Here is a 26,135-nt window from a genome sequence, read left to right as displayed (position 1 = left end):
CTCCGCCCAGACTCCTCTCATTCAGGAAAAACTTTAAAATTTGCATATGCATCTCGTGACGCATTATTTATCGCTGGCGTTATGGCCCTAATGCCTGTGTTAATGCCCTAACGTGATTTTATGAATGACCCCCCATGTGCTGACCTTGTATATAATGTCTGATTCTTACATCCTCATTTACCATTTTAAGAACATACTTTTACCATGTCAGTATTAACCTCTGATCATACTTTTCCACATACATGGGGCCTAACTTAGTGTGTACAGCTAGATAATCTTCACATCCACTATTTCCTCACACTAATACAGGTTGTATTGAAGTTGAGGGAGGCATCTCCTAAACATTACTAAACTCTACACATAATCCTTTTATCTCCCCTGCATCCCAAACTATCAATCCTTCAGCCACATAGAACCCTATGTTTAACCTTTGTCATATAACTAAACTAGTGCACTGTGTTATATTGGATTCTAACTAGCTTCTGTACTGCAATCAGTTCTAACTTCTATCTCTGACTAATATCTGTATGGTACTCAATTAACCTAGATGGAACTATTATATGTATATAACTGCATCATATTTACCTATACTCCTTTAGCACTAGCCTCTGTATTCTATTGCATTGTAAGTACAGAACAGTTCCACCTGTTACGTGCTTTGAACTCCTGGGTTAGAAAAGCATGTCAGAAATAAACAATGATGATAATGATGATGGCAGCATCTTGTTTGGGTCTGAGGAAGATGTTTTGTTTGGCATGGGTTTGTGGATAGAAGTGTCCAGTGGTGGATTTGCAAGGACCCTTGTTTTCAGTTTTTATTTTATTTGCCAGGGAATTACACTGCTATAAAAAAAAATCAGCAGGAAAAATGGATTTGATATAATACACAGGAGAAAAATCAGTGTAAAAACAATTTTTATTCCGATATATTTTGTTCTAACATTGAAATTCCCAGGCAAAATAAATAAAAACCGAAAACAAAGATCTCTATGGGTTCGAGATGCAGATAATACTTGGCAGCAAGTCCCAGGGATATGAAACAGGAAACGTCTAAAATAAAAAAAATCAAAGAAAATGTGCATTTTTCATACTTTAATCTTTTTTAGCTAAATATGATTTGTTTAAACGTTTATTAGATGAGATTGCAGATCTGTGTCCCCCGAAGCTAAACAGGCAGGAAAGGTTTAGAGAGTCAGTTGTGGGTGCTCAGAGCACAGGTGAATAGGAATGTTAATGTACTAGGGAGAAAGGTAAAGGAAATGCAGGTTTGCAACTGTTAGCATTAATATATTATGAACAACATAATATATTAATGCTAACAGTTCTCCAGTTTATGCAGATATCTCGTGTCAAAGAAAGCAAGGCAGAGATTTGCATGACAAAGTGTGTAAATCATTCCAGTTGCTAAGTCATGAAGAAACTGAAAAAGATCTGCAGGTTCAAGGGGAGTTTTCCCCTAGATATCCAGTGTCGCAGATTATCAGGAACAGAGTTTGTCAATGCCTGTTGCAGTACGGTTGGGAGCTTTTCAGTGTGAAACACTGAGACGGGCCTTGACAAACGTGTATGCCCTCACCTGTTCTTGATGATCTGGGACCAGGTGAGGCTGGCTTTAAATAGGAAAACGAAGACTGGGTGCTAGTGGTGCTTTACCAGCAGTTCATCTGAATACAGAGACAGTCCCTGGGCGTTGGAGCCTGCAGCCTAATCAAGAAGTGTAGCCTATGTGGGAAAACTCTTTGCTCTGGATTGGAATGCGTAGTCGGGAGCCATAGGGTGCGAGGCTGTGCAGGCCTGGCAGAGAAGTCACTGTATGACTCAAGCTCTTTCTAAATATTTGTTGTGTTTTGGAGAAGCCACTGTGGCTGAGAAAACTTAAAAGGCTCCCTCTAACGATGTGTTTCTCTCATTTGAGTCCTTTTCCAGCAGCCTCGCCTCCTGTTTGCTCCACATAGACGACTAACGCCCGGTGCCTCCTTAAAGCGGAGCTTGGCCCTTCCCCCCACACCCTCCTCCCCTCCCTCCCTCCAAGTTGGAGAGTAAAGAGCAGAAGTGCGGGCGGGCAGGCGGCTTGCGAGGATCAGCTCCGTGCGAGAGAGGTCGCTTCCACCTGACGGGGCAGCCGAGGTCCCCTCCAGCCATGGCATCCGAGGAGCTGGAGAAGAAGCTGCAGCGCCGGCTGGTGCTGGGGGAGACGGAGCAGCGAGCGGAGGGCAACGGGGACGTCGCCAGCCCCGAGTGGCCGCCGCCGGAGGAGGAGGAGGAGGAGGGGGAGGACCGCGCCAAGCCGCTGAATGCCAGCGCCGACTCCGAGCTGAGTGCCAAGCTCTCCCGCAGGCAGGACATCAACGACGGCTCGCTGCCGCCGCGCCAGGCCCGCGTCTTTAACCCGTACGCCGAGTTCACCCGCAAGCAGATCAAGGACATGGAGAAGATGTTCAAACTGTGAGTGACGTGGGGAGAACTTTTTTCTTTCTTTCTTTTCTGGCTTGGGTATTTCTTCGTCCAACCCAGCGCTCTCCCTCCTCCTGTTTCTTCCCACCCCCAGCGTATGTGGTCTGCATCTTACTGGCTTCTCTGATGCTTTCAGCTCTTAACAAACCATTCGGGTTAGTTGAGACTGTAGAAAATTTATTCCTGGGGGGAAAAACGGCAGCAGAGTTTCAACGGTGCGCCCTGCCGTGCACCCTCCCCTCCCCCTCTTCTCTGCACAGTTTCTCCATTGATTCTTTCCGTTTCGATATTTTCCAGTCATGGGCATCGGCCCCATCTCTCCTGCTCTTCCCTTAATACCTCTCTTCTTTCATCGCACGGTTGGGGTGGCAGTGAAGAGACCACCTGATTGAAGATCAGGTCCGCGAGTTCAAGTCTGTGTGTTCCAGCAGATCCCCCTCGGGGAGTGCGACTATACCTGCAATACCGCCCTTGTGTGCCAGGAGGGGGGGGGGAACTATACCTGCCATACCGCCCTTGTGTGCCAGGAGGGGGGGGGGAACTATACCTGCCATACCGCCCTTGTGTGCCAGGAGGGGGGGGGGGGGGGGAACTATACGTGCCATACCGCCCTTGTGTGCCAGGAGGGGGGGGGGGAACTATACCTGCCATACCGCCCTTGTGTGCCAGGGGGGGGGGGGGGGGAACTATACCTGCCATACCGCCCTTGTGTGCCAGGAGGGGGGGGGGGGGAACTATACCTGCCATACCGCCCTTGTGTGCCAGGAGGGGGGGGGGAACTATACCTGCCATACCGCCCTTGTGTGCCAGGAGGGGGAGGGGGGACTATACCTGCCATACCGCCCTTGTGTGCCAGGAGGGGGGGGGGAACTATACCTGCCATACCGCCCTTGTGTGCCAGGAGGGGGGGGGGGAACTATACCTGCCATACCGCCCTTGTGTGCCAGGAGGGGAGTGCGACTATACCTGCCATACCGCCCTTGTGTGCCAGGAGGGGAGTGCGACTATACCTGCCATACCGCCCTTGTGTGCCAGGAGGGGGGGGGGAACTATACCTGCCATACTGCCCTTGTGTGCCAGGAGGGGGAGGGGGGACTATACCTGCCATACTGCCCTTGCGTGCCAGGAGGGGGGGGGGGAACTATACCTGCCATACCGCCCTTGTGTGCCAGGAGGGGAGTGCGACTATACCTGCCATACCGCCCTTGTGTGCCAGGAGGGGGGGGGGGGAACTATACCTGCCATACCGCCCTTGTGTGCCAGGAGGGGGGGGGGGGAACTATACCTGCCATACCGCCCTTGCGTGCCAGGAGGGGGGGGGGAACTATACCTGCCATACTGCCCTTGTGTGCCAGGAGGGGGAGGGGGGACTATACGTGCCATACCGCCCTTGCGTGCCAGGAGGGGAGTGCGACTATACCTGCAATACCGCCCTTGTGTGCCAGGAGGGGAGGGGGACTATACCTGCCATACCGCCCTTGCGTGCCAGGAGTGGGGGGGGGGGAACTATACCTGCCATACCGCCCTTGCGTGCCAGGAGGGGGAGGGGGGACTATACCCGCCATACTGCCCTTGCGTGCCAGGAGGGGGAGGGGGGGACTATACCCGCCATACTGCCCTTGCGTGCCAGGAGGGGGAGGGGGGACTATACCCGCCATACTGCCCTTGCGTGCCAGGAGGGGGAGGGGGACTATACCCGCCATACTGCCCTTGCTTGCCAGGAGGGGGAGAGGGGGACTATACCTGCCATACCGCCCTTGTGTGCCAGGAGGGGAGTGCGACTAAACCTGCAATACCACCCTTGTGTGTGCCCATAGTGAGTACACAGCAATGCTTTCTTTGTGCACTTAGTGATTTTTCAGTAAGCAGTGTGGAGAGTATGGGCTGGAGAGCAGCAATTTAAACAGTTGAAATAAAGTTCCAGAATCTTCAAGGAATTTGTTATAAACTTCCTTACTTCCTGGGCTGCAGTCTTGATATTTACTTTGCAGAGATTTTTTTGATTGTATTTTACCTGTTAATATTAGTTTGTTTATATTTTGACCTTTAATATATTACTTTGCTAGCTGCCTAGAGCTGTGATCTAGGTGGCATATAACTTAAAAAAAAAAGTTTAAAAATTAATTGCTCCTTTTTATGGATTCACTGGCCTGGGTGCATAGACTGCTGCCAGAGTATATTATGAACATAGCAGTAGAAATCTGAAGACCTTCACGGGACACTAATGAAAATTGTGTGTGTGTATGTGTGCACGATCACGGCCATACCTTGTATTATCTTGGTAGATTTGGATAAACCACCACTTATCCCTGGAAGTGAGCAACAAAAAATGGATCAACTTTTTTTTTTTATCTGCCTGGCACTTGTGCCCAATGCTCCCTCCAAAAGAGTGACTAGCAGTGTGCAACACTTTTTTTTTTTTTTTTTTTTTTTCATCTGAGCAATCTCTTTTTTTTTTTTTTTTTTTTTTAATCAAGAATTTTTGAGCACCAGTATTAGTATTGCATTCACAAAGAAATTTGTAAGCTATCATGTAAAACCTGTGAGCCATGCTCCAAAATGTATGAGCAATAGCTCATGTGCTTAGCTTAGAGGAAATATTGCTCGTGACCTAGATTGGCCTCTGTATGAAGCAGTATACTGGGCTCAGTGGGTTATTGGTCAGACTCAGTTTAACAATTATGTAACTCTGGTAAAATAACCCTTCTTCCTTCTCTTCTTCAGAAGTCTAGTCTTAAGTTCCAGAAATGTACTGTCAAGTTATCCACCCCAGAGGCAATTGTTTACAAAACTATTTTGGTTTTTACCTTGGATGAAATGAACTACAGAAATCCTTAATTAAAGATCTTGGAAATCAGTGGTCTGGATTTATCCTGGGGTGGTTTTTTTTGTTTTGTTTTTGGTTTTGGTTTTTTTTGCATTCTAGGCCTGTGGAAAACTCCCTTTTTGATAAATTAGTCTTAGGTGCTTTTTGACTAGTGTGGCTGTGCCATAGGTACACTGGCCTTGGACGAAGGTCGATTTTGTCACTGCTGTGTTGCTTGTGGGCATGTTTTAAGTGGTGTCGCCATGATGTGTCTAAATATTAGAAGGCTGTTATCACTGAGGCCTCTCTGTGCACCAAGAGAACAAACAAGTAGGTTACAGACCAAACCAATAAATCAATTCTTGATAAGCTGTCTGTCCCTAGCCTGGCAACTAATAAATACTGATGTACTGTCAGGTGCAAATACTTTGCTTTTAAAAGTCAGAGCCTCGTTTTTCACATCCAAAAATCTGAAAATGTGCCCAAATATTAACATTTAAGTGAAGGGGTATGTATTGGTGTCACACTTATGTTAATACTTGCCTCAGAATAATTCAAATGTTTTTCCCCAGCTCTCCTTAGAGTACAGCAAGAGGGAAAATACACTTGCAAATTTCCAATATGTTTTTATAGCGCTATCAGTTTGCATGACACTGCATGATGTAAGTTGTTGTGTGGCAGCAGTTTCATTGCCTTCACAGGAGTAGCCTAGCGGTGGGAGTGGCGGGATCTGATCCAGTGAAACCAGGGTTCAAATCAGCTGACCTCCTTGTGACCTTGGGCAAGTCACTTAGTCCTCTATTGCAAGCTCTGGGCTGGATTTTAAGTTGTAAGTTGTGTTCTGCCCCCTCCCCTGAAGACACAGAATGAAGGGGAAAAGGCTCTTAAGTAAATGAAATCATTAGACTGTAAACCTTGGGACGGGGAGAAAAATTCAGGTACAAGAAGTTAACATACCTTGAGCTATGAATGAAAAGGAATGAGCTAAATATAAGTAAACTAAGTTTGTTTTTAATTTCATTAAGAGTCTTGTCTGCATTTCACAATATTTAACTCACTTACATTGGCACATTTTCAGCAATTAACAAAACCTAGCTTGCTTCAAGCAGTCATGCCTTCCAGAGATGTATCTAACAAGGAGTTGTGAAAATGTCTCCCTCATTTATGGAAAGCTGCTTTAAAAAAAAAACAACAAAAACCCAAAAAAACAAACCTCTTCCAATCATCCTCATCTTTTGGGCCTGCAGCAATAACTTGAGTATAGCATGGGTATAGCTTCTGCTTCCACGTGTTTATGTACAATGTGAACCCCCTCCCTCTCCCAAACAAAAAACAGCATCCCCCAATATCTGTAATTGTAAACTGTTATTTGCTGATTTGTAATTAGAATCTTGCTCTTACTGTGAACATTTCGCTCACACAACTTGCCACTGACCTGAAGTAATATTTCTGCTTTTTCCTCATCTTTTTCCACACAATGCCCCTTGTCTCCCTTCAAGGAAGAATATGTAGAGAAAGATGAGGAAAAAGCAGAAATATTAAATACTTTAGTTTGTTCACGAAAGAAGACTCTGGAATAGGTCGGATGCTGGTTGACAAGCATGGATGGGAGTGGGGTAGATGCATTCTCTTCTGCAAATGGGATTGCATGGGAAGAAGTAGGAAAAGGCCCTGGGGCTGGAAGTGAGACATCCCAGGATCCTAAGGGAATTTGGAGATGTACTGGTGGGACTGCTGAAAGACCTGTTCAAATTAGATCCTTGGAAATGGAAGTTGTGCTGCAAGATTGGAGAAGAACTGTAATGGTCCTGCTTCCCAAAGGTGGCAGCAGAGAAGAGGCTGGAAACTACAAGCTGGCTAGACTCACCTCAGTAATGGAATTGCTGAAGGGAAGGAGAGTTCACTATCTGCAATCTGAGTTGCTGTATCGGAGGCATCATGGTTTCACCAGAGTCAAACTCCTTTTTTTTTTTTTTATTGGATGATGAAATAATTTAGATCAAGGAAGAGCATAGGAGGTTCATAAATAAAATGAGAAGCTGTGGAGTGGATTGCAAATTGGTTGACTGACTGGAGACCATGTGTAATGATAAATGGAATTTTCTCCGACAAAATAGTGTTAAGTGGAGTGCCTCAAGAATCAGTTTTGGGACAGATTCTATTCAATATCTTAAGGGACACTGCAGAAGGAATAGAAGGAAAGACTTTTTTTTGTGGATGACACTAAGATCTGCAACAGAGTGGACACATCTATAGGAGTGGGAAGAATGCAAGTTGATTTAAGAAAGCTTGAAGAGTGGTCAAAGGTCACTCACTTAGGGTCACCCAGGCCACACAAACACTAAGTATTTGGTACTGAAGTTAAAGTGAGAACCACTGTGGGTTTTTAAGACATTCTGTAAATGAACACACTAGTCACTTACCAGAAGAGGCAGGGATTTTCAGAAAAGCCTTAGAAAAACTTTTTTTTTTTTAAATTCTATTAATAGAAGGGGAAGTTGGCTTTTCATGTTACCACAGACACAAAATTCCTGCAGCACCATTGCTGCAGCTCCTTGTATGGAGCTGTGTTCCTGCAGTGGTATCAGACGTCCCGTTCTGGTGCAGTATTATCAGAATGGGATTAACAGCACCTATTGGAAAATAATCAGTCCTTTTTTGTAAACAGATGCAGTTTCCAATATCCCAGCAGCCTGTGGTAAAAGAATGCAGGCTTTGTTTACAGTAACATTCTTAACAAAGAAATATAAACTTTAATGCACTTTAAAATTAGTCTGTGGTTTCTGCTTCCTCGTCCTGCAGACCAGTCCGTACCAATAGGATTTCTCCTGCATGCCAGCAGGTGGAGATAGAAAAGGTCTTCCACGCTTCTTTCTTCACCCTTTGGCTATATCTTCTGGGATATCTGGGCAGTTCTCCATTAGTCCTCTGCTTCCAGCTGGTGGTGGCAGGTTTAGTGATAGCTGGGAGCTACAAAAAAATTAAGAGTAATGGAGAGGTAGCTAGAAAATAGGAGGGAGTATCCCTTTTTTTTTTCTCTCTATACAAAGAAGAATTTTTAGGAAGAAGATAATGGCTTGGCTGCCTTACAAAAACTCCAGCTCCCGTCTAGGGCCTGGTCTGCAAGGGAGAACCATGGTTGGCATAGGGCCGTTCCTGAAGGGGCAAAGACCCGCTCGTGGGGAGTGGGAAGGCAAGAAGCTCACAGAACTTTCCTTGTCATGGATGAAAATGCCATGGGGGGAGGGGGGGCAGAGAGAGAGAGAGAGCTACTTCGTGGGTTCTTTTGTCCCCCCTGTGTGATGCCCTCAAGTCCCCTGGAGAAGATCAGGTATGTCAGGGAGCAGAGCTGAAAAGTAGCAGAGGCAGGCCAAGCAGGAATCTGCAGCATGAGCAGAGTGCTGGGGGGGGGGGAAGATGTGGAAACTGCACCTGCAGGCCCAAATAATGTGGCGACTTCCTCTTGTGGACCTTAACACAGGCAAAATCGAATGATTTGGATTTTTCTACAGAGTTCATTGTACTCATGCATGCTGCCTATAGAAAAATGAAAAAAGCCCACAGCCAAAAAGGGGGTTCCAGGTCAATACTTGGTCCACTCCCCCGGATAAAAGGGCTCCTGGGCCACAGAGGCCCAGATGTGAAGGAGACTTTCCCACTCCTCTCCTGAATGTACTCAGTCAGTGAACCAGAGGGAGGAGACTTCCCCCCCCCCCCCCCCCCCGCCTCGGGAAATTTGGATGCAGAAGAGGGGGAGGAGAGAGAAGATGCTGTAGTGAGTCTAATTAGAAGAGAGGAATTAAGCTTCCTTATGGTAAAGGTAATGCAAGCCCTAAGCCTTTATGAAGAAGAGAAAGATAAGGATATGACAGGAGAGATTCCAATAAAAGCAAAAGTAGTCCATGTGCCTATAAGTAAAGAAAAACCTGAGCTAAAGGATTCCAAATTACCCCATATCATTTGAAAAGCAGGTTATAAATACAAACACACATTTGGAAATGTTATGCCAGAATTCTGTAGCTAGACGATATTGGGTTCCATCTTAGGAGCTACTACCTAGGAAAAGGATTTAGGTGTCATAGTGGATAATAGATTAAATCAGCTGCTCCAATGTGCTGTGGCAATCAAAGCAAACAGAATCCTAGGAGTTTAATAGGAAGAGAATGGTAAATATAGAGACATTATGACATTTTCTATCCTCCATAGTGAGACTGCACCTTGAGTAGTGTGTATGCATCTCAAAGATATAGTTGCACAGGAGAAGGTCAGAAAAGGGTGCCCAAAATGATACAGAATGGATGGCTCCCCTATGAGGAAAGGCTAAAGAGATTCGGGCTGTTTAGTTTGGAGAAGAGACAGCTGAGGGGGGATATGATAAGAGGTCTTTAAAATTGGGAGATCCAGAACAGGTAAATGTGAATTGGTTATTTACTGTTTTGGATAATGGGACTAGGGGGCACTCCATGAAGTTTGCAAGTAGCACATTTAAAACTAATCAGAAAATTCTTTTTCAGTCAATGTACAATTAAGCTCTGGAATTTGGTGTAGCTGGATTTAAAAAAGGTTTGGATAAAGTTCTTGGAAGAGAAGTACATTAACTGCTATTAATCAAGTTGACTTAAGGAATAGCCACTGCTGTTACTGGCATCAGTAGCATGGGATCTAATTAGCTTTTGAGTACTTGCCAGGTACTTGTAGCCTGGATTGGCCACTGTTGGAAAAAGGATGCTACGCTTGATGGACCCAGTATGGCAATTTCTTACCATCACAAGGAGTCCCCACTCTCCAGGGGATTAAAAAGCAAACTGGAGCTTTCCTGCTGCATCCAGCCATTAGAGAGATGATCAGGTGGAATGGAATGCATCAGAGGCATCCCTAAGATTATAGCAAATGATAGGCCTTTTTTATTCACCTCAACAGAGAGAAGTAGATAAGCTTTTTAAGGTGCGCAAAGTGGATGCACCAGTTGCTACAGTAATGAGGACAAAAATCCCAGTTGAAGGGAGTATAGCCCTCAAATGTGCACAGGATAGGAAGATAAAATCGGTGTTTAAGCATTTTATATACCATCATTCCAAAAGATCACAAGGGTTTACAAAAAGGACATTCATAATACAGATCAACAATACACTTAAACATTTAAAAACGCGTCAACTTGAAGGTTTATATGGTAGTTTGTGCTTCATAATTTCCATTTCAATTGTCTTCCTGTATTAGTCCTTTAAGATAGCCAGCCAGTCCCTCCCTGCAAGCTGTAATTTGTGAGGAGGTGTGTAGCTAGGGCATTGATGGGAGAGGCTACACCTGGAAGAAGTAGAAGGTGGCCAAGTTAGAATCAAGTTTGGGGGGGTTTTTTTGGTTTTTTTTTTTTAGTAGATACACTACATGATTTAATTAGGACTTCAGTTAAGCAAATCGCAACAGTAGTGGTTGCAAGAAGTCTTTGTTTGAGGCAGTGGACTGCCTTGAAGTCAAGGCTTAATGGTTTACCTATCAAAGGGCAACTCCTCTTTGGGGGAAGAGCTTGGTGCTTTGATGAAGGGCCTAGTAGAGGTAAACTCACAAAGGATACCAAAGGATTGAACTAGAGCAGTTGGGGAGGTCCTTCAGATTTAAGTCTAAGGAGACAAAAACTATATAGACCGGTTAAAGGTGCAAAACAGTGGGGGGCCACATATCACTTTGCTTTGAGAAATAGGCCTGGAGGTTATTCAGCAGGGGTATGCCTTGAATTTGTTTTTCTCCAGTCCCCTTGCAGGTTTCCGATAAAGGAAAGGGCCAACAAGGTATGTTAGACTGACTTTTGACACTGGAGGTGATATTGCCAGTGCCTGATTTAGAGAGGGGTTGCTATTTCCTGTACTTTGTCGTACCCAAAAAAGAGGGGATGTTCCACCCAGGGTTGGACTTGGAGAGTAAATGAAGCGTTCTGAATGCTGCAATTCAGAACGGAAACCTTACGTTTAGTGATGGAGGGAGTTTCTTTCTCTCTCTTTCTCTCGTCTTGGACTTAATAGCAGCTGCCATGAAGGTAGTCCCTTGGGCGAGAGCACATATGTACCCATTGCAGAGGGTGCTGCTCTCCTGTTGGAACCCCAGCAGCCGGAGATATGAGGAGTGCCTCTGACTACCAGCTGAAGCTATGGGCAGCCTTCACTGGTTCCTGGGAAAGCATAATTTAGTTTCAGGAGTGAGCCTGGTACCTCCCATATGGACCATACTTGTGGCAGACGTCAGCTGGTCAGGCTAGGGTAGGTGGTGCAAGGCAAATTGATGGCAAGAGTCTGCCTTGTCAATGAATGTCTTAGAACTAAGAGCAGTAAGACTAGCTCTCAAGGAATTATGTTTGACGATAGGGGCAAGAGCATAAGAGTGCTGATAGACAGCAGTAGCATATGTGAACAGGCAAGGTGGCATGTGGGGCCCTTGACTAGAAAGGGAAACAGGATGGCTAATGAGCTAGGCAGAGGCTAACCACCTGGAATTATCAGCCAGGCATACTGCAGATGTAGAAAACATGCAGGCAGACTACCTAAGAAGGCAGCTGCTAGATCAGAATGAATGGAAGTTGGCAGATGCAGCATTTGTATGGATAGTGGAGAGAAGTGAGGGAAAATCCTGGTGGGAGCTGATGTCATCTCTGAGAAATGCCAAGATGAGATTTTTTTTTTTTCCCCAGCAAGGGCCAAGAAAACAATTCAAGTGGAATAGATGCATTGATCCAGCCTTGGTCAATAGATCAGCTGCTATACGTTTCCTACCTTGGCCTATGATAGCAAGAGTATTTGAAGCAGGTAGTAGACCACAAAGGATCTGTCATCCTGGTGGCACCAAACTGGCCCAGAAGACAGTGGTGTGCAGATCCAGTGAGATTAGGCAGAGAGAGGGCTCTGAAGCTGGGAACAGCCAGAGGACTGCTCAGGCTGGGCCCAGTTTGATATAAGACCCAAGTCAATATTGTCTGACAGCATGGCTCTTGAGGGAAGGACATTGAGAAGTCAAGGTTGTTCAGCAGTTGTTGCCAACTTGTTAAAATCCAGGAAGCGCGCCTCATTCTTAACATATGGCAAGGTCTGGAATTACTTTGAAAAGTAGTATAGAAAAGTAGGCAGAGTGGTTGATAAAATTGTGCAATTTCTACAAGAGCACATACATAAAGGGTTGGCCCTAAATTCGCTTAAAATTCAGGTGGCTGCATTAGCATATTGTAGGGGTCGAGTGGATGGAAACTCACTCAGCTTGCATCTGGATGTTTTTTAAGGGCAGTAAAACATGTATGCCCGCCTTAACATCAGATGGTGCCAACATGGAATTTGACCATGGTGCTAAAGGCCTTGACTAAAGCACCATCTGAACTTCTGACGAGGGCATCGATCAAAGATCTGATGTTGAAAACTGTTTCTGGTGGCAGTGTGCTTGGCCAGAAGGATCTCTGAGATCCAAGTCTTGTCATACAGGGAGCCCTACTTGACAATCCATAGGGACAGGATAACCATTTTGCCTGGTACTGTCATTTTTGCTAAAGGTAGTTCCTGAATTTCATGTCCACCAGGAAATTACTCTGCCAGTTTTGGGGAAAACACAGGGCGGAGGGGCAAGCTCTGTCTACTAGATATCCAGAGGGCCCTGCTGAGATAGTTGAAAGTGATGAACAATTTTAGGAAGTCAGATGTGTTTTGTTTGGAGGCCAAAAAAAAGGGTCAGTCAGCATCTAGGGCATCCGTTGCAAGATAAAGAAAGCGACAGCAGCAGAATATATAGGGGAAGGAAAATAAGTGCCACCCACACTATGTGCACATTCAGTAAGAGCCCAGGCAGCCTCCTAGGCTGACATGAAGTCAGTAATGCTGTAGGGCAGATACTGGGTCCTTATTACACTCGTTTACAAAACACCTCAGACTGGATCTGCAGGCAGGGGGGTGAATCAGAATTTGGCAGAAAGGCGTTGGGAGCCATAGATGCCCCATTTAGGCACTGCTCATGCATAACCCCTTGGTATGGGCTTGTCTGCCAGGACTTAACGGAAAGGAAACTAACTGGTAAGATTTAAATGTCACCTTTCCTCGCAGAACAGATTGCTCTCCCTCACGCCTCTGCCTGTAACAGCGCTAGAATATCTTGAGCTCAGAAATTCTCTCATCAGGAGAATGCAGATAAGCATTTCCTAGCCCTTTATAAGCATTTGGTATTCTGCTTTTTTCTAAAGGTAGGCCTGAGGCAGATTACAGAAAGTAACAAAGCACTGAATACATAAGTAATTGATACAGCTAGAACAAATGAGGAGGTAGATTTCTAGTAAATATGCAATTTATATCCAATGCACCCACTTTCACTGTGTATATATGTGTGTGTATATATATATATATATATGTATTTTTTTTCCATGATCAGGAATGCTTCCAGTGGACTAGGATGGTCGTTTCCTCCCCCCCCCCCCCCCCCCCCTGTTGGCTTGGTTAAACAGCCAAGCTTTGACTTTTTTTTTTGTTCTGGAAGGTATCTCACAGGATTGGTAGCCCCTGCCCTGGAGTCTTTGCTTTTAAGATAGTCTTCAGCCCCTGCGCTGTACATCTGGGTGGATAAGGACAAGCTCCATCTAGTCTGCCCAGTTTGTTTCCTTTTGCAATGGCATAGAGCATTGTTTATCTCTGGGTTTCCCTTCACATCTTTGCAACGAAGAATCTTCAGCCCTTATCCCATGTCCTATTGAATTCTGTTCCTGTTTCCCCCACCTTCACTGGGTGGTGGTGGTTCCATGCAGTGGACATCCTTTTCATGAAGAAATATTATCTAATGTAACTCCTGACCGGAGCATATCATCATGCCCTCTTGTTCAAGAACTTTCTCCTGAAAAATGCTTGCTGTTTGTACATTTATTATACCTTTCTCCTCTAGGATATACCTATTTAGGTCCTCGAGGTGCAGCATACCCTGCATCATTTTGGAAGCCTTTATCTGGTCTGCCTCCTCATGGTCTATATCATTTGGGAGGTATAGTGTTCAGAATCAGGCACCCTACTCTAGATGATGTCTTGCTAATGGCCTGTACGGATGCATTATTGCCCTCCCCTTTTTATTTTTTTTTCCCCCTACTGATTGTATCTTTCCCTATGCCACCCTAGAATTCCTCTGATTTTGGCCATTTTTAACCTGCCTTTCCAGAAATAACTCACTGTATTTTTTTTGTTTATTATAAAACTGTTCAAGCAAATTAGACATACATCACAACCAATACGAACTAAAACCCCCATAATCATAACCCAATCCAGGAGTCAGTCAAATCTGTAAGTGAAGATTTAACTGCACAGTAAATACAATCGAAAGACATAATTTAAAGGTAAACCGGGTCTATGAACAGCTGCAGAATAACGGGAGGAATTAGAACAGGACTGTTTAGTTAGATTCCAATGTCACGAGATTGGGAGTTGGATCTATTACTGGGCAAATGTTGGGGGGAGAGAGGGAAGGAAAGACAGGATCTTGCCTTAAGTGCAGTGGTGGAATTTGATACTTTTTTCAAGATGTAACTCTGGTAGGAGTGGAGAAGATATGGTACGCCTTAAATCGTGTAATGAGTTGCTTTGATCCAATCTCTTCTCAATTAATAATTAAGTCTGAGTTGGGTTTCTTAGCCATGTTTGACATCTGTTGACAAAACCAGTTTAAAAAGGGCTGTTCTTTCAGTCTGAAAGAAGCAGCCATTTGTCTTGTATTAAAAAAGAAAAATTTTGGCTTGTGATGTTGGCAATAACCATCCGGTGACTAAGCTGCCATTTCTCTCAGATTATTGAGAGAGTAGTTTTTATTTGCACATGCAGGGTGAAAAGTGTAAATGGACTTCTCCCACCTTGGTTCTGGCACTGGCATGGAACCGATTATAGCACTCTTGTCTTTTTAGTATATGGGATTTACTGGGGCAGCTCAAGGGAATCTGCTGCCTGAGGCGAGGGATGAGATGGCCCCCGCCCGAGCATGGTACAGGTCAAATCGAGGGGCAAGGGGGGGGGGGAACGACACGGTTCTCTTTATAGTCTGGCCCTTTCGGTGATTTGAGATGCTGCGGAAGGAGGAAAGCAGGGGCCAGAGTTCCCAGAAGAGTAAGAGAGTGTCTGTGATTATTCACTATTTCCAGGAAGCTGGCAACCCTGCCACACTTCCAGGAGCCCTACCACCTGTCTCCCATGTTTCCCCAGTGTTTGCCCCTGGAGAAGTGGGGGATGGGGGAATGATAGGGGTCTGTGTGTGGCAAATTCTCTGCCGGCCTAGTGCAAGGGTATCAGGTGCTCTAGGTGAACCCTAGAGCCTTGTGCCCCCCTCCTTCCTAGCCCCTACCACACAATAAAAAGCTTGCATTTATAATAACCAATTTTACATGAAAAGACATTCAGTGTAGTTTTCTGAGATAAAAATATCACAACATGCATATTATTTTTACATGCACTACTGTGGTGCCATCTAGAAAGCTCTACAAAAAAGCAAAATATACACTTGCCATGCATATGGTAATGTATGTTGGGCGCGGGCTTTGCCTCCAGAAAGTCATAAGTAAACTGAATTACAATTTACAGTAGTATACCTCCCATACTAAGAACACTAACTGCCATTTGAAACAGTAAAACAAAAACCTTAACTATGAAAAGGCAACACTGCAGATATTACACCAATGCACCTCCTATTAGGAAAACAGAAAAAGCCAATCTGCTATAGATTCTAAAATAGAAACTTCACACTAGTAGAATACTTCACCTCAGACCACATACAGATCCTCACCAAATACAGAATAAAGAGACCATACAGTATAAACAGAAACATGTTGAGTAAAAACTGAAGTGAAAACTGCAACAAGCCACACTATGAGGTACAACAATGAAAAAAACAGAAATGCCATTCCTCAAAACAATAAAATCAAGAAATATGAAAATCATAATAGTAAAACCATACTAATAAAAATAGAAAAACTTCTAAAAAGCTGATGAATAGAGTAACAGCCAATAATAATTTAAAATCTCATATAAAAATTTTATTTCAGAGCTTTTATATACCGAGGTTTAGCAATTAGCCTTCACCCCGGTTTACAGTAAAACAACTTGTTACATAGAACAGTACATGGAATATAGAATGGAATAGGTTACATCAAACTGTTAGGAGGCTGTTTTAAAACAAATTTTAAAACATTTCCCAAACACTTAATAAAATATTTCCAAATAATAATTAAACCTAGTAAAAATAAAATCCATGCCTGGGAACTTTTTTTTTTTTAATTTCATTTCAGTCAACCTGGGATTTCTGTGGATTAGTGGGAGGGGAGGATGGGGGAACTTTCTTTTCCCTCACACTCAAACACACAAGTTCTCACGCATGTTCACACACACAGATGTTCTCACTTGCTCATATACTCACAAATGCTTTCACACATGCACACATTTGCTTTTTCATATACACATGCTCTTCAAATGCATACCTACTCCTACCTCACTCATACGCAGTCAGCTGTAGCCTCATTTTCTTCCTCCACTGTTTAGCCTAGTCTCTCTTTTTCAGCCACTGGCATGTCTTTCACTGTTTCTCTGCCACCGGCTAGTTGAGCTCCACCGGAGGCCCGCGGGGTCGTTTTGTTTTTCAGCTACCAGCAGGTTGGGCTCTGCTGGTGACACATGATGCCCTTGCTTGCTTGTTTTTGGCTGCCGGAGGGTCTTTTTTCTTTGCTGCCGGTCAGGTTGGGTTCTGTTGGTGGCCCGCCAGGCCTTTGCTTATTCTTCGGCTGCTGGCAGGATGTTTCGCCGGTAGCCACTGAATCTCTTATTTTTTTTTTCTGCCAAGGAGGTTGGGCTCTGCCAGTGGCCCACAGGGCCTTTGCTTATTTTTCAGCCGTTGGCAGGTTGAGTTCTGCTGGTGGCCGCTGAGCCACCTCTTTTTTTTTTTTTTTTTTTTTCTTTGCTGCCAGGCAGATTGGGTTCCACCGGTAGCCCCCAGGTCCTTTGTTTTGGTGACAGGGTGAGGGGGCTGCTAGAGGAGTTTGGGGGGAGGCAGTTTTTGCTGCCTCATTATAAATCCCCAGGGGGTGGTTCTAATTGTGGGCTGATAAGGATGTGGATTCACTTATTGTGCTAGAGAGATTTCAGCAGTGTTTGATTCTGTTGATTATGGTCTTTTACTGAATCAAATGTGTACCTTTTTGGGATTTACATGGTCGGTGGAGAAATGGCTAGCATCATATCTGACAAGCCATCCTTTATAAAGGTGCATTGTAACATCCGGTGCACGGGAATGAAGAAAGTATCTTGTGGACTCTCAAAGGGCTCAGTTTTGTTACCTCTCCTGTTCTAGCGCTACTTTTGTCCCTTTTGGCCTCTGGTTCAAGGTTTTCAGGTTCAGCATTCTTTGTGTATACATTCAGCATATATATGGGGGTGGATCACACTAAGAATGTGTGACAAAGCTTGATGCTTGTCTTGATGTAGTGGTGAATTGGCTTTTGTTTAAACTCAAGTTAAACCCTAAAAATCTGAGGTCTTATGGATCAGTCATAGAGGAAGATGTTGTTGTTCTTCTAAATCCCAGGGCACATTGTCACTAATTGTGATATGTCAAATTGCTTTTGCGGTTAGAAATTCTGATTGTCATCTCTGGTCCGTATTGGGGATTTGGCAACACATCCACTCCTTAGTGACATCACGTGGGTTATTGAAATATTTTAAAGAACACAGTCTACCCAGAACATGGCTCCCTGGTTATCTACAGGGACTGGAAGGCAGACACACAGCTAGACTGTGTTGAAACAACTATACTGGGTTCCACTGGGAGTATAGGTTACAATTCAAAATTTTGACCATTGTGTTGGTGCTTGAAGGCTGTGGCGCTCAATGCCTTAATGGATGAACTGAATTGGTATGTGCCAACTTGTTCTCTTCACTCTTTGCAACAATTATTGTTGGAGATGCTATCTCTGGGGGGGAAAGTACATTTGTCAGTAATCCATCAGACAGCATTTAGCTCTGTGTGAAAAATCTACCAAAATAACAAATCATGTCCTAGAACGATGAATGGTTAGCCTTTCATGACTACTGTGACCCTTTCAAGAGTCTGAGCTGTCTTTATGTATATCTCAAAGGTCTCAAAAATACAGAAACTACAAAGTGTGCTATATTTGCATAGCAGTGTGATATTTAGGCCTGTCTTTCAATTGCCATTTAACTGCTAAATAAGCATACATGTCAGATGCTGACATCGCTGGATTCAAAACTAGTCTAGCAAGGAGCAATGCTGGTCTGGTGGTGCTGACATAGCTGGAGGGCACATTTTCTCGTGGTGCTTTCTCTTCCTTTCAAACTGGTACCAGAAAAAAAAAAAGTGCCAAAAACATTTTATGGTGTCTTCTAGGTAGTGCAGATCTCTGCTGACAAGGGATAACCGAAAGGGCCAACCTCTTCGCTTTCTGCACCATGGCAGCTGGCTGTTTCCTTGCAGTTTTAGCCTCCCTTTTCTTGTGTGGCAGTAATAGACTAGCTGTGCATCCCCTGACAAGCTTTCTCACACCCCTGGTTGAGAAACAATGCCTTGGACTAAGAACCATTAGTTCCTGTTTCTAATGAGCTTTATATAAAAGCAGCAGATAAGAGAGCTAGACTAGGAATCCTTAGTTCCTATTTCTAAAACAAATAGGTCTATATGTAAAGCAGCAGAGGACAGCTAGATTTTTAACCATAAACAGCAGCAGATCAGGAGTAAGAGAGATCGTTTTGGGAGCGTAACTAATAGGCGCTGCAAAAGAAAATATAGGCTGGTGAGCCATCATCTGTAACTACCCAAAGATTTTTTTTTAATGTATTTTATGTCTTCTTGGCTAGGAGTGATCCACCACTGCTCTTTCTAGAATCCTGTAATCAATGGAGCTTAAATCCAAGCACTGAGTGTCGTCATTGCACAATGACCATGATTTCCTCCCTATTTGACCCAGGAAGCGGAAGACCCAAGCCAGGAATTGAACCTGCTTGCAGGGCTGTGCAGAGCACAAGGCTGGCCAATTATCACACTGTTTCGCTGCATTTGTAATCATTAGGCATCACTCCAAGGTGTCTTTCCTGTTTGCTGCACATCAGTATCTCGACCTCCCATCATGTACTATTCTGTGGATTTCTCTCCAAATGCATCACGCTGCACTTTTTTTGCATTGAAACTTAGCTGCCAAGCTCCTAGATACTCCATAACTTTTCATAGAGCACTCCTTATTTTGTCAGCTCCCTCAGTGGTGGTCACTCTCTCTTGTAGAGCTTAGTATTATCTGCAAAAAGACAACCCTTCCCTACTAATACATTGGCAACATTACTCACATTGCCAGAACCGGCCCCAGGACAGAACTGATGACCATGCTTTTTCAAGACAGGTTGAATTAGCCGTGACGTGGATATCTAGGTGGTTTTATTCCCCTCCTAATGCGCTTCCAGATTTGCATGTATTTCTTGAAAAGGCTTCTGCCATTTTTGTGCAGATCCCTCAGGCTGAGTGACAGGGTGAACTGCAAGTTTCCCCACAAAGAAAACACAAGATATCTACAGCCATACCTGGGGAAAACTCCAGATTTTACCTAGACACTCGGAATTTGCATTAATTGCAGGACACAATGCCTCCTGGTCTCCCAATACCGATTCTTCATCACAGTTCATTCTACACAGGAAAATCTATGCTATCCCGTCACCACACCTACAAATCCCTCATCCCCCAAGTGATCTCACCTATCACCCAAATCCTAGGCCTCGTTTTATTCTCCCTGATATTATTTAATGCTCAATCCCTCACCAAGAAATCTCTGGTCCTCAATGACCTTCTTATAGACGCAAACCCAGACATCTGCGCCATAACAGAAATATGGCTTAAACCTACGGATATAGCAATAATAAATCAACTTCCAACACAGCCCTACGACTTTTTTCTCCCTCCCCAGACAGAAAAAAGGGGCGGGAGCATTCTCCTAGCAGCCAAAAAAGATTTGAGATTCGCACAATACCCAGTTAAATCAGATTCTAAACTAGAAACAGGCCTCTTCAAATCAGACCAACTACAAATCCTCCTTGTTTATGCCCTACCAGGCCTCCTGGAATCAGATGCCTCCCCCATTGTTGAAATAATAGCTTCACACACAAATCTGGATTCCCCAGCTATAATCTTAGGAGATTTCAACTTGCATGTCGACAACCCCACACTCTCAACCAGCTGCGAGGCTTTCCTCACTGCCCTGTCAGCCATGGGATTCAAGCAGATAATCAACAAACCTACCCACAAAGCGGGTCACACTTTGGACCTTATCTTTGTAAACTCTGGTATCACGCACTCATCCCACCCGGTATGCAAGCAGGTCCCCTGGTCAGACCACGCATTAATCTCCACCACCCTCACGCTGGCAGAAATCAGTAACATACACCTACCTCGACCTTCATTTCTCTACAGAAAAACCTGCTCCTCCGACCTCAGCAAACAGCTGGCCTTAGAACTCCCACTCATAGATGTCTCCACTCCCAATTCAGCCCTCCAGTCCTGGACTAACATAACAGAGGCTGTAGCAAATAAACTATGTCCACTATCAACAAAAAAACTCAACCCCAACTCTTCTAAATGACAACCATGGTTCACTAACGAGCTTCGAAAACTCAGTCTACGACAGAGTAAATGGCGTAAAGCACCTTGCCCCAGCACCCTCTCTGCCTACAACAGTGATGGCCAACCTTTTGAGCTCAGTGTGTCAAAAATCATAAAAAAAACCGAGCATAACTCGGGTGGTGTCACTTCTAGAAAAATCCATAATTGTGATATTTGTAGCTCTAATAACAAGAAGTTATAATTTTAATATGTACTGTGTTTATTAATAAAGCAAAAACAAATAATTCTTTACCTTGCCTGCTTAGTGACTTTTTTGTTGCTGAATTTCGTCGGCTAAATCTTCAATTAAAACACACTCTCCCCCTCCCCCACACAAACTCTTACTCCCCTGGATTTTCTCATACACACTCAGCATGAGAGCATCTCACACTCACTGGCTCCCTCACATACACACAAACACACACACCCAGGCAGGCTCCCATTCATTTTCACACCACTCCCGCTCCATCCTCCAGGCAGGCACCAATTCATTCTCACACACACAGACCCCCCAGGCAGGCACCTATGCATTCACACACACACACCCCCCCAGGCAGAGTCCCATTCATACACATGTACACACTAAAGGCAGACCCCCCCTCTCTTTTGCCAGCAACCTCGGAACTTCTCTCATTCCTCTGCTGCCACATGACTATTGGGGATGTTGCTATTCTTGCACATTCCCAAAGATTACATGTGCCAATCACTAAAAATATATATATTTTTTTAACCTTTGCTGTCTGATCTTAGTTTTCTAATTGGTTGGTCACAGGCTTTTTTTTTCCACCTTCCCTTTATTTATTTATTTTTTTTGCCAATTCCTTTTATATTGTCTTTTTTTTCTGTTTCTTTTCTCTCCATCTTCTTCCCTCAAACACAGTCGGGTTCTCATTCTCACATGCATTTCTCTCTCTCACACACACAGGCTCTCAATGTCACATGCTCTCTCTCATACAATCATTCATACACACAGTCTCTCACTGGTACATGCTGTCTGACTCTCACACACAGGCTCTCTCTCACATGCTGTCTTGCTCAAGCACATGCAGTCTCTGCAAACATTCAGGTCCTCACACACAATCTCTCAACTCATGTCATACACGCGCACACACACACACACCCCCTCAGCCTCTCTCTCACCTCTGGGCCTCCTCTTCGCGGGTCGCTGCAGGATGGGCTCTGCAGTGGCCCTGCTACCGGGCTTCTTCCTCTTCTCGGGCCGCTGCGATTTGAGATTCGCGGCGGCCCGTAAGCGCAAGCGATGCTCCTCTTCTGCACGCACTGATGCTTCTCCTCCTTCCTGCCCACGCGGCTCCGGCAACGTTTACTTCCGGGGCCGCACAGGCAGGAAGGAGGAGGAGCATCAGCGCGTTCAACACGATCTTTTTCTTTGGGCTGTGGCCCTGCCTATCTGCCTGTCGCTGCGCCTCCCTGCGCCCGGGGTCATTGGGGGGGCTGGAGGGATACTAAACTCATTTTAAAGGGTTGGCGCAGCCGATTAAAAAAAAATAAAATAAAATCGATAGTCCCGAAATGCTACGCGTGTCAGCAAAAACGGCTCGGCATGTCACCTCTGACACGCGTGTCATAGGTTAGCCATCACTGACTTAGGAGATCTAACTCCTATCAATGAGCACATTTATGTAGCTCCTGGGGAGGAACTTAACAATGGTTTCCCTTTATCAACTAAGAATTGGGTAAGATGTGCTGGCTGTAAAAATATATATGAATTCCCATTGAATTTTATTAAACATTTACAGGGAAACTTCAAAATGAAGTACATACCTAATTGTAGAGCCTGAGGTCTTAAAAGAAATTGTTTTCTACGCTTCTGAGTCTGTTGTGATAGATCAGGGAATATCTGGACCTTACAGCCCAGAAACTCCTTCGACCTATTCAAAAAGTATTTTCTAAAAATCCAGTCCTTGTCAGACTCTAACATAAGTTACCAAAAGTGTAGCAGGTTTCACTAATTCAGACTCTGATTTTTCCAAAATCTCAAATGTTTAAATTCAATTCATGAGATGGTTGTAATTCTTTCATAGCAATAATCTCTTCTTGTCCTACTCTGGAGGTTTTCTTTAATGGAGGAAGAAAATATATTTTAGAAATAGGCAAAGTTGCCTCAGGTATAGCTAATACCTCCATTAAATATCTCCTCCGGAGTTGCATTGGAGTTGAGGTCAAGAGATTAGGAAAATTTATACAACAAATGTTCTTACTCTTTGACACATTTTCTAAATTTTCAGTCTTAAATTGTATACTTTGATTTTCTTTAATCATAACACTATGCAAATCATTTATTTTTCCTAAGTCATCCTTTACCAAATTCACATCTCTAAGTATTACATTAACCTTCTCAAATTTTTCAACTCTAGTTTGTGTCCTTCACTATTCTCAATAAAGCTTCCGTTTGTGACCCCATATTCTTATTTAAGGCATTTATGGCTTCCCAAATAAATTCCATAGTGAAAACCTGAGGCCTTACCAAATCTTTAAAAGGTAACAGGGAAGGTTCAATAAAGTTCTCTCCAGGAGCTTCAATTGACGCTCCATAGGAGTTTTTACCATCTTCCTGGTTGTTAATTTTCTCCGCTGGTATATCCAGATGGACTCCTGGCCTCAGGGGGAATTCTACCCGGTCCACCTCTTCGGACGTCCGGATTATTCCCCGTTCCATCTGGAGCCTAACGGCCGGGTTTGGTGAAGATCTCCCCTCAGAGGAGAGTGATGTCAATAACTCAAGAGCATTAGGGGGCTATTCTTCTCCCCCCCCCCCCCCCTTCCACTCAGCGAGTTCTCTACCTCCAAATTCATCCTATGGAGGATATGAGCATCCATAGGGCCCACTTTTGGTATAGCTTCTGGGGCGTCTGAGGCTTGCCGCTCCTTAGCTTTCCTTTTCCGGGCAGAATGGGGCATTTAAAATTAATTCATCACTCAAAGATGCTCAATTCCACCACGTCTCCATATAAATGCATCTCAGGTGAGGTTTAGCGGATAAAGGGAGACTCAAAATAATTTGCAGTCTTCATATTAGTTCAGCTAAGCCCGGCAAAGCCCAGCTTAACATTGCGCTCCTTGAGTGCACGCGGCTTAAGCGGCGCGCCAGCGTCTGCTGCGCGCCGCTGACCACTCGGTTAAGTAGCCCCACTTCCGGGTCCGCCTCCGACACTCCTCTTAATCGTGTATCTGGGTACAGCTGGAAACCAATACGAAATCTCCAGGGCAAGATTACTGTCTTACCCGGGGTGAGTCCTCAATCAGATGGAAATATTTGCTCCCTCTCCTCTCCACCTCATATTTTTTTTTTTTTAAATGAACCAGACAATGGATACTAACTCGAAAATCCCTAGCACAACTTGCCAAACACACCTCTACCAGATCTGTCTGGTAACTGTGGCAGGCAGATGTGCCACGTCACCAATGGGGAACTGGAATTCAAGTTCTCACTCCCTTCAGCTGTTACCCGCCCCCTCACATTCTCCTACACCCCTTCCCCCTTTCTAAATCTGTCCTCCTTTGCACACTTTTTGCCTTGTTACTACAGACAGCGCAGGACTAGCATGCACAGTCTGTCTTTTCTGTTTTTTACCAGTTCTATGCCAACCCTTTCTTTTGTACATAGTCTAATAGTACCCTATGAACAGTCTGTGTTCCTTCTCCTGTCCCTTCTTTGAACACTGAACAAAGTATTTTAGTATTTCTGCTTTTTCATGATCACCCTCCACACGGTCGTCCTTTTTCTGCTTTGTCTCACGGTATCACCTCTGCCCTTCCTCCTTTCACTGACATACCCAGTGAGCATGTGTCAAGTGTGTTAGTCCTTCAGCCTCTAGCATTGCTCCATTACAATAAATCTCTAGCATGCTGAAGTGACCAGATGAGGCCTGTCTTGTCATGTTGTGCTTAGTTACAGTATTCTGATCCAGGGCTGCACTGGAAGAATAGACCCCTCACTACAGTCGTGGACACTAATGGCCTGGTGAATGGTTACTGCTGCAGCTGGAGTGTTCACTGCAAGGCTTACCTTTTTGGTGCCACTTTTAAGGTGCACAGTTTAAAACTTCTCAAATAATTCCTGCATATGACATTGTCAGTATTGCTGTTTGTATCTGGGAGTTAATTATTTCAGGCTTTGCTTCAAGCTTACCCCTGCAGGGATCCATGCCTGTGGAATGTGCTGCACAGACTGATTGTGGTAGCGATAGGCTGGGTGGTGTGCGCTGTGCTGCTTTATGACTCCATTGCTGTGCAATAGTCCTAGGTCTGAGAGCCGCAGCATGCCAGATCTTAGTGACCTTGCCATGTGTCCTGTGTCTGTGCATATGCCTAATAATAGACTTTATAGCAGACCAGAAGCTGCGAGGGGTTTCCTGCTCTTCACACTGTATACCTATTGTGTGACTGGTACAGCAGTGCTCTGCCATCTCGGCCCACTGCTGACAGGACCCAGCTTCACACAATACTAGCTTTGTGCTCCCAGCTGGAATGACAGGTCCTGTAAGGCTGTGCCTGATGGAGCTGCTTACTCAACCCACTCGCTGCTGCATGTATAGGGAGCAAGCATGTCTAAGCAAGTGGCAAAAAGGGTGGGAATCAGGAATTTAAGGACTGTGTGTGTGTGTGTGTTAATAAAGGACCAACTGGCATTCTGAGAAGAAAAGCTGAATTCAGGATTAGGAGTCTAGGTATGGGGGCAGAGAATCAGATGTGGGGGTGGGAGTGGACATTCCTTGATGTATCAAGGCCATGAAGGGCTCACTTCCTTATATCAGGCTCTTCAGTGGTTCTCACTCCTGTAGCCTTTCCCCTCCCAAACATCTCCATCGGTGAAATCTTACCTCGCTCTTATTTATACATCTTCTCACCAAATGAACCCTAGCATTCATTATCTCATGTCATAAAAATGTGAACCTGCTTTTCAGTAATAAACTAACATTATCTTGATGAATATAGAAAATATCCCCAAACACACAATGTAGCAGTAACTAAGATTCAGGTTTCTCATGCACATCCATACCTGGGACTTTGGTGTTCAATTAAATGTACTAATTTGCATGCACAGGAGCCCAAGAGTTAAACAAAAGACACTTTTCTCCAGGGTCTAGTGCATAGCCAAGTCCCTGTATCCTTGTTCTGGACACTAATCTTTTAATTTAATGCAATAATAATGTTAAATAAAAGATCCGTTTCCAAATGCTAGTGTATTATGGTCTCTTATTTTCTTCCTCCTTCTCTA

At 44.5% G+C, this 26,135-nt stretch overlaps 1 protein-coding gene across 1 annotated transcript in view; it reads left to right on the top strand.

Moving 5' to 3' along the window:
- The first annotated feature begins 1,663 nt into the window (after positions 1-1,663).
- EFHD1 (EF-hand domain family member D1) overlaps positions 1,664-26,135 on the top strand; it is a 57,369-nt gene continuing 32,897 nt past the window's right edge. The window contains exon 1 of the mRNA XM_029615479.1: positions 1,664-2,445. Within this exon, the coding sequence (XP_029471339.1) occupies positions 2,141-2,445 (305 nt within the window). The 5' untranslated portion in view covers positions 1,664-2,140. The remainder of the gene's footprint in view (positions 2,446-26,135) is intronic.

Source organism: Rhinatrema bivittatum, chromosome 9, assembly GCF_901001135.1.
Source record: "Rhinatrema bivittatum chromosome 9, aRhiBiv1.1, whole genome shotgun sequence".
NCBI classification, from domain to species: Eukaryota; Metazoa; Chordata; class Amphibia; order Gymnophiona; family Rhinatrematidae; genus Rhinatrema; species Rhinatrema bivittatum.
Note: the sequence above shows the minus strand (reverse complement) of the source record. Positions and strands in the feature narration are given on the sequence as shown.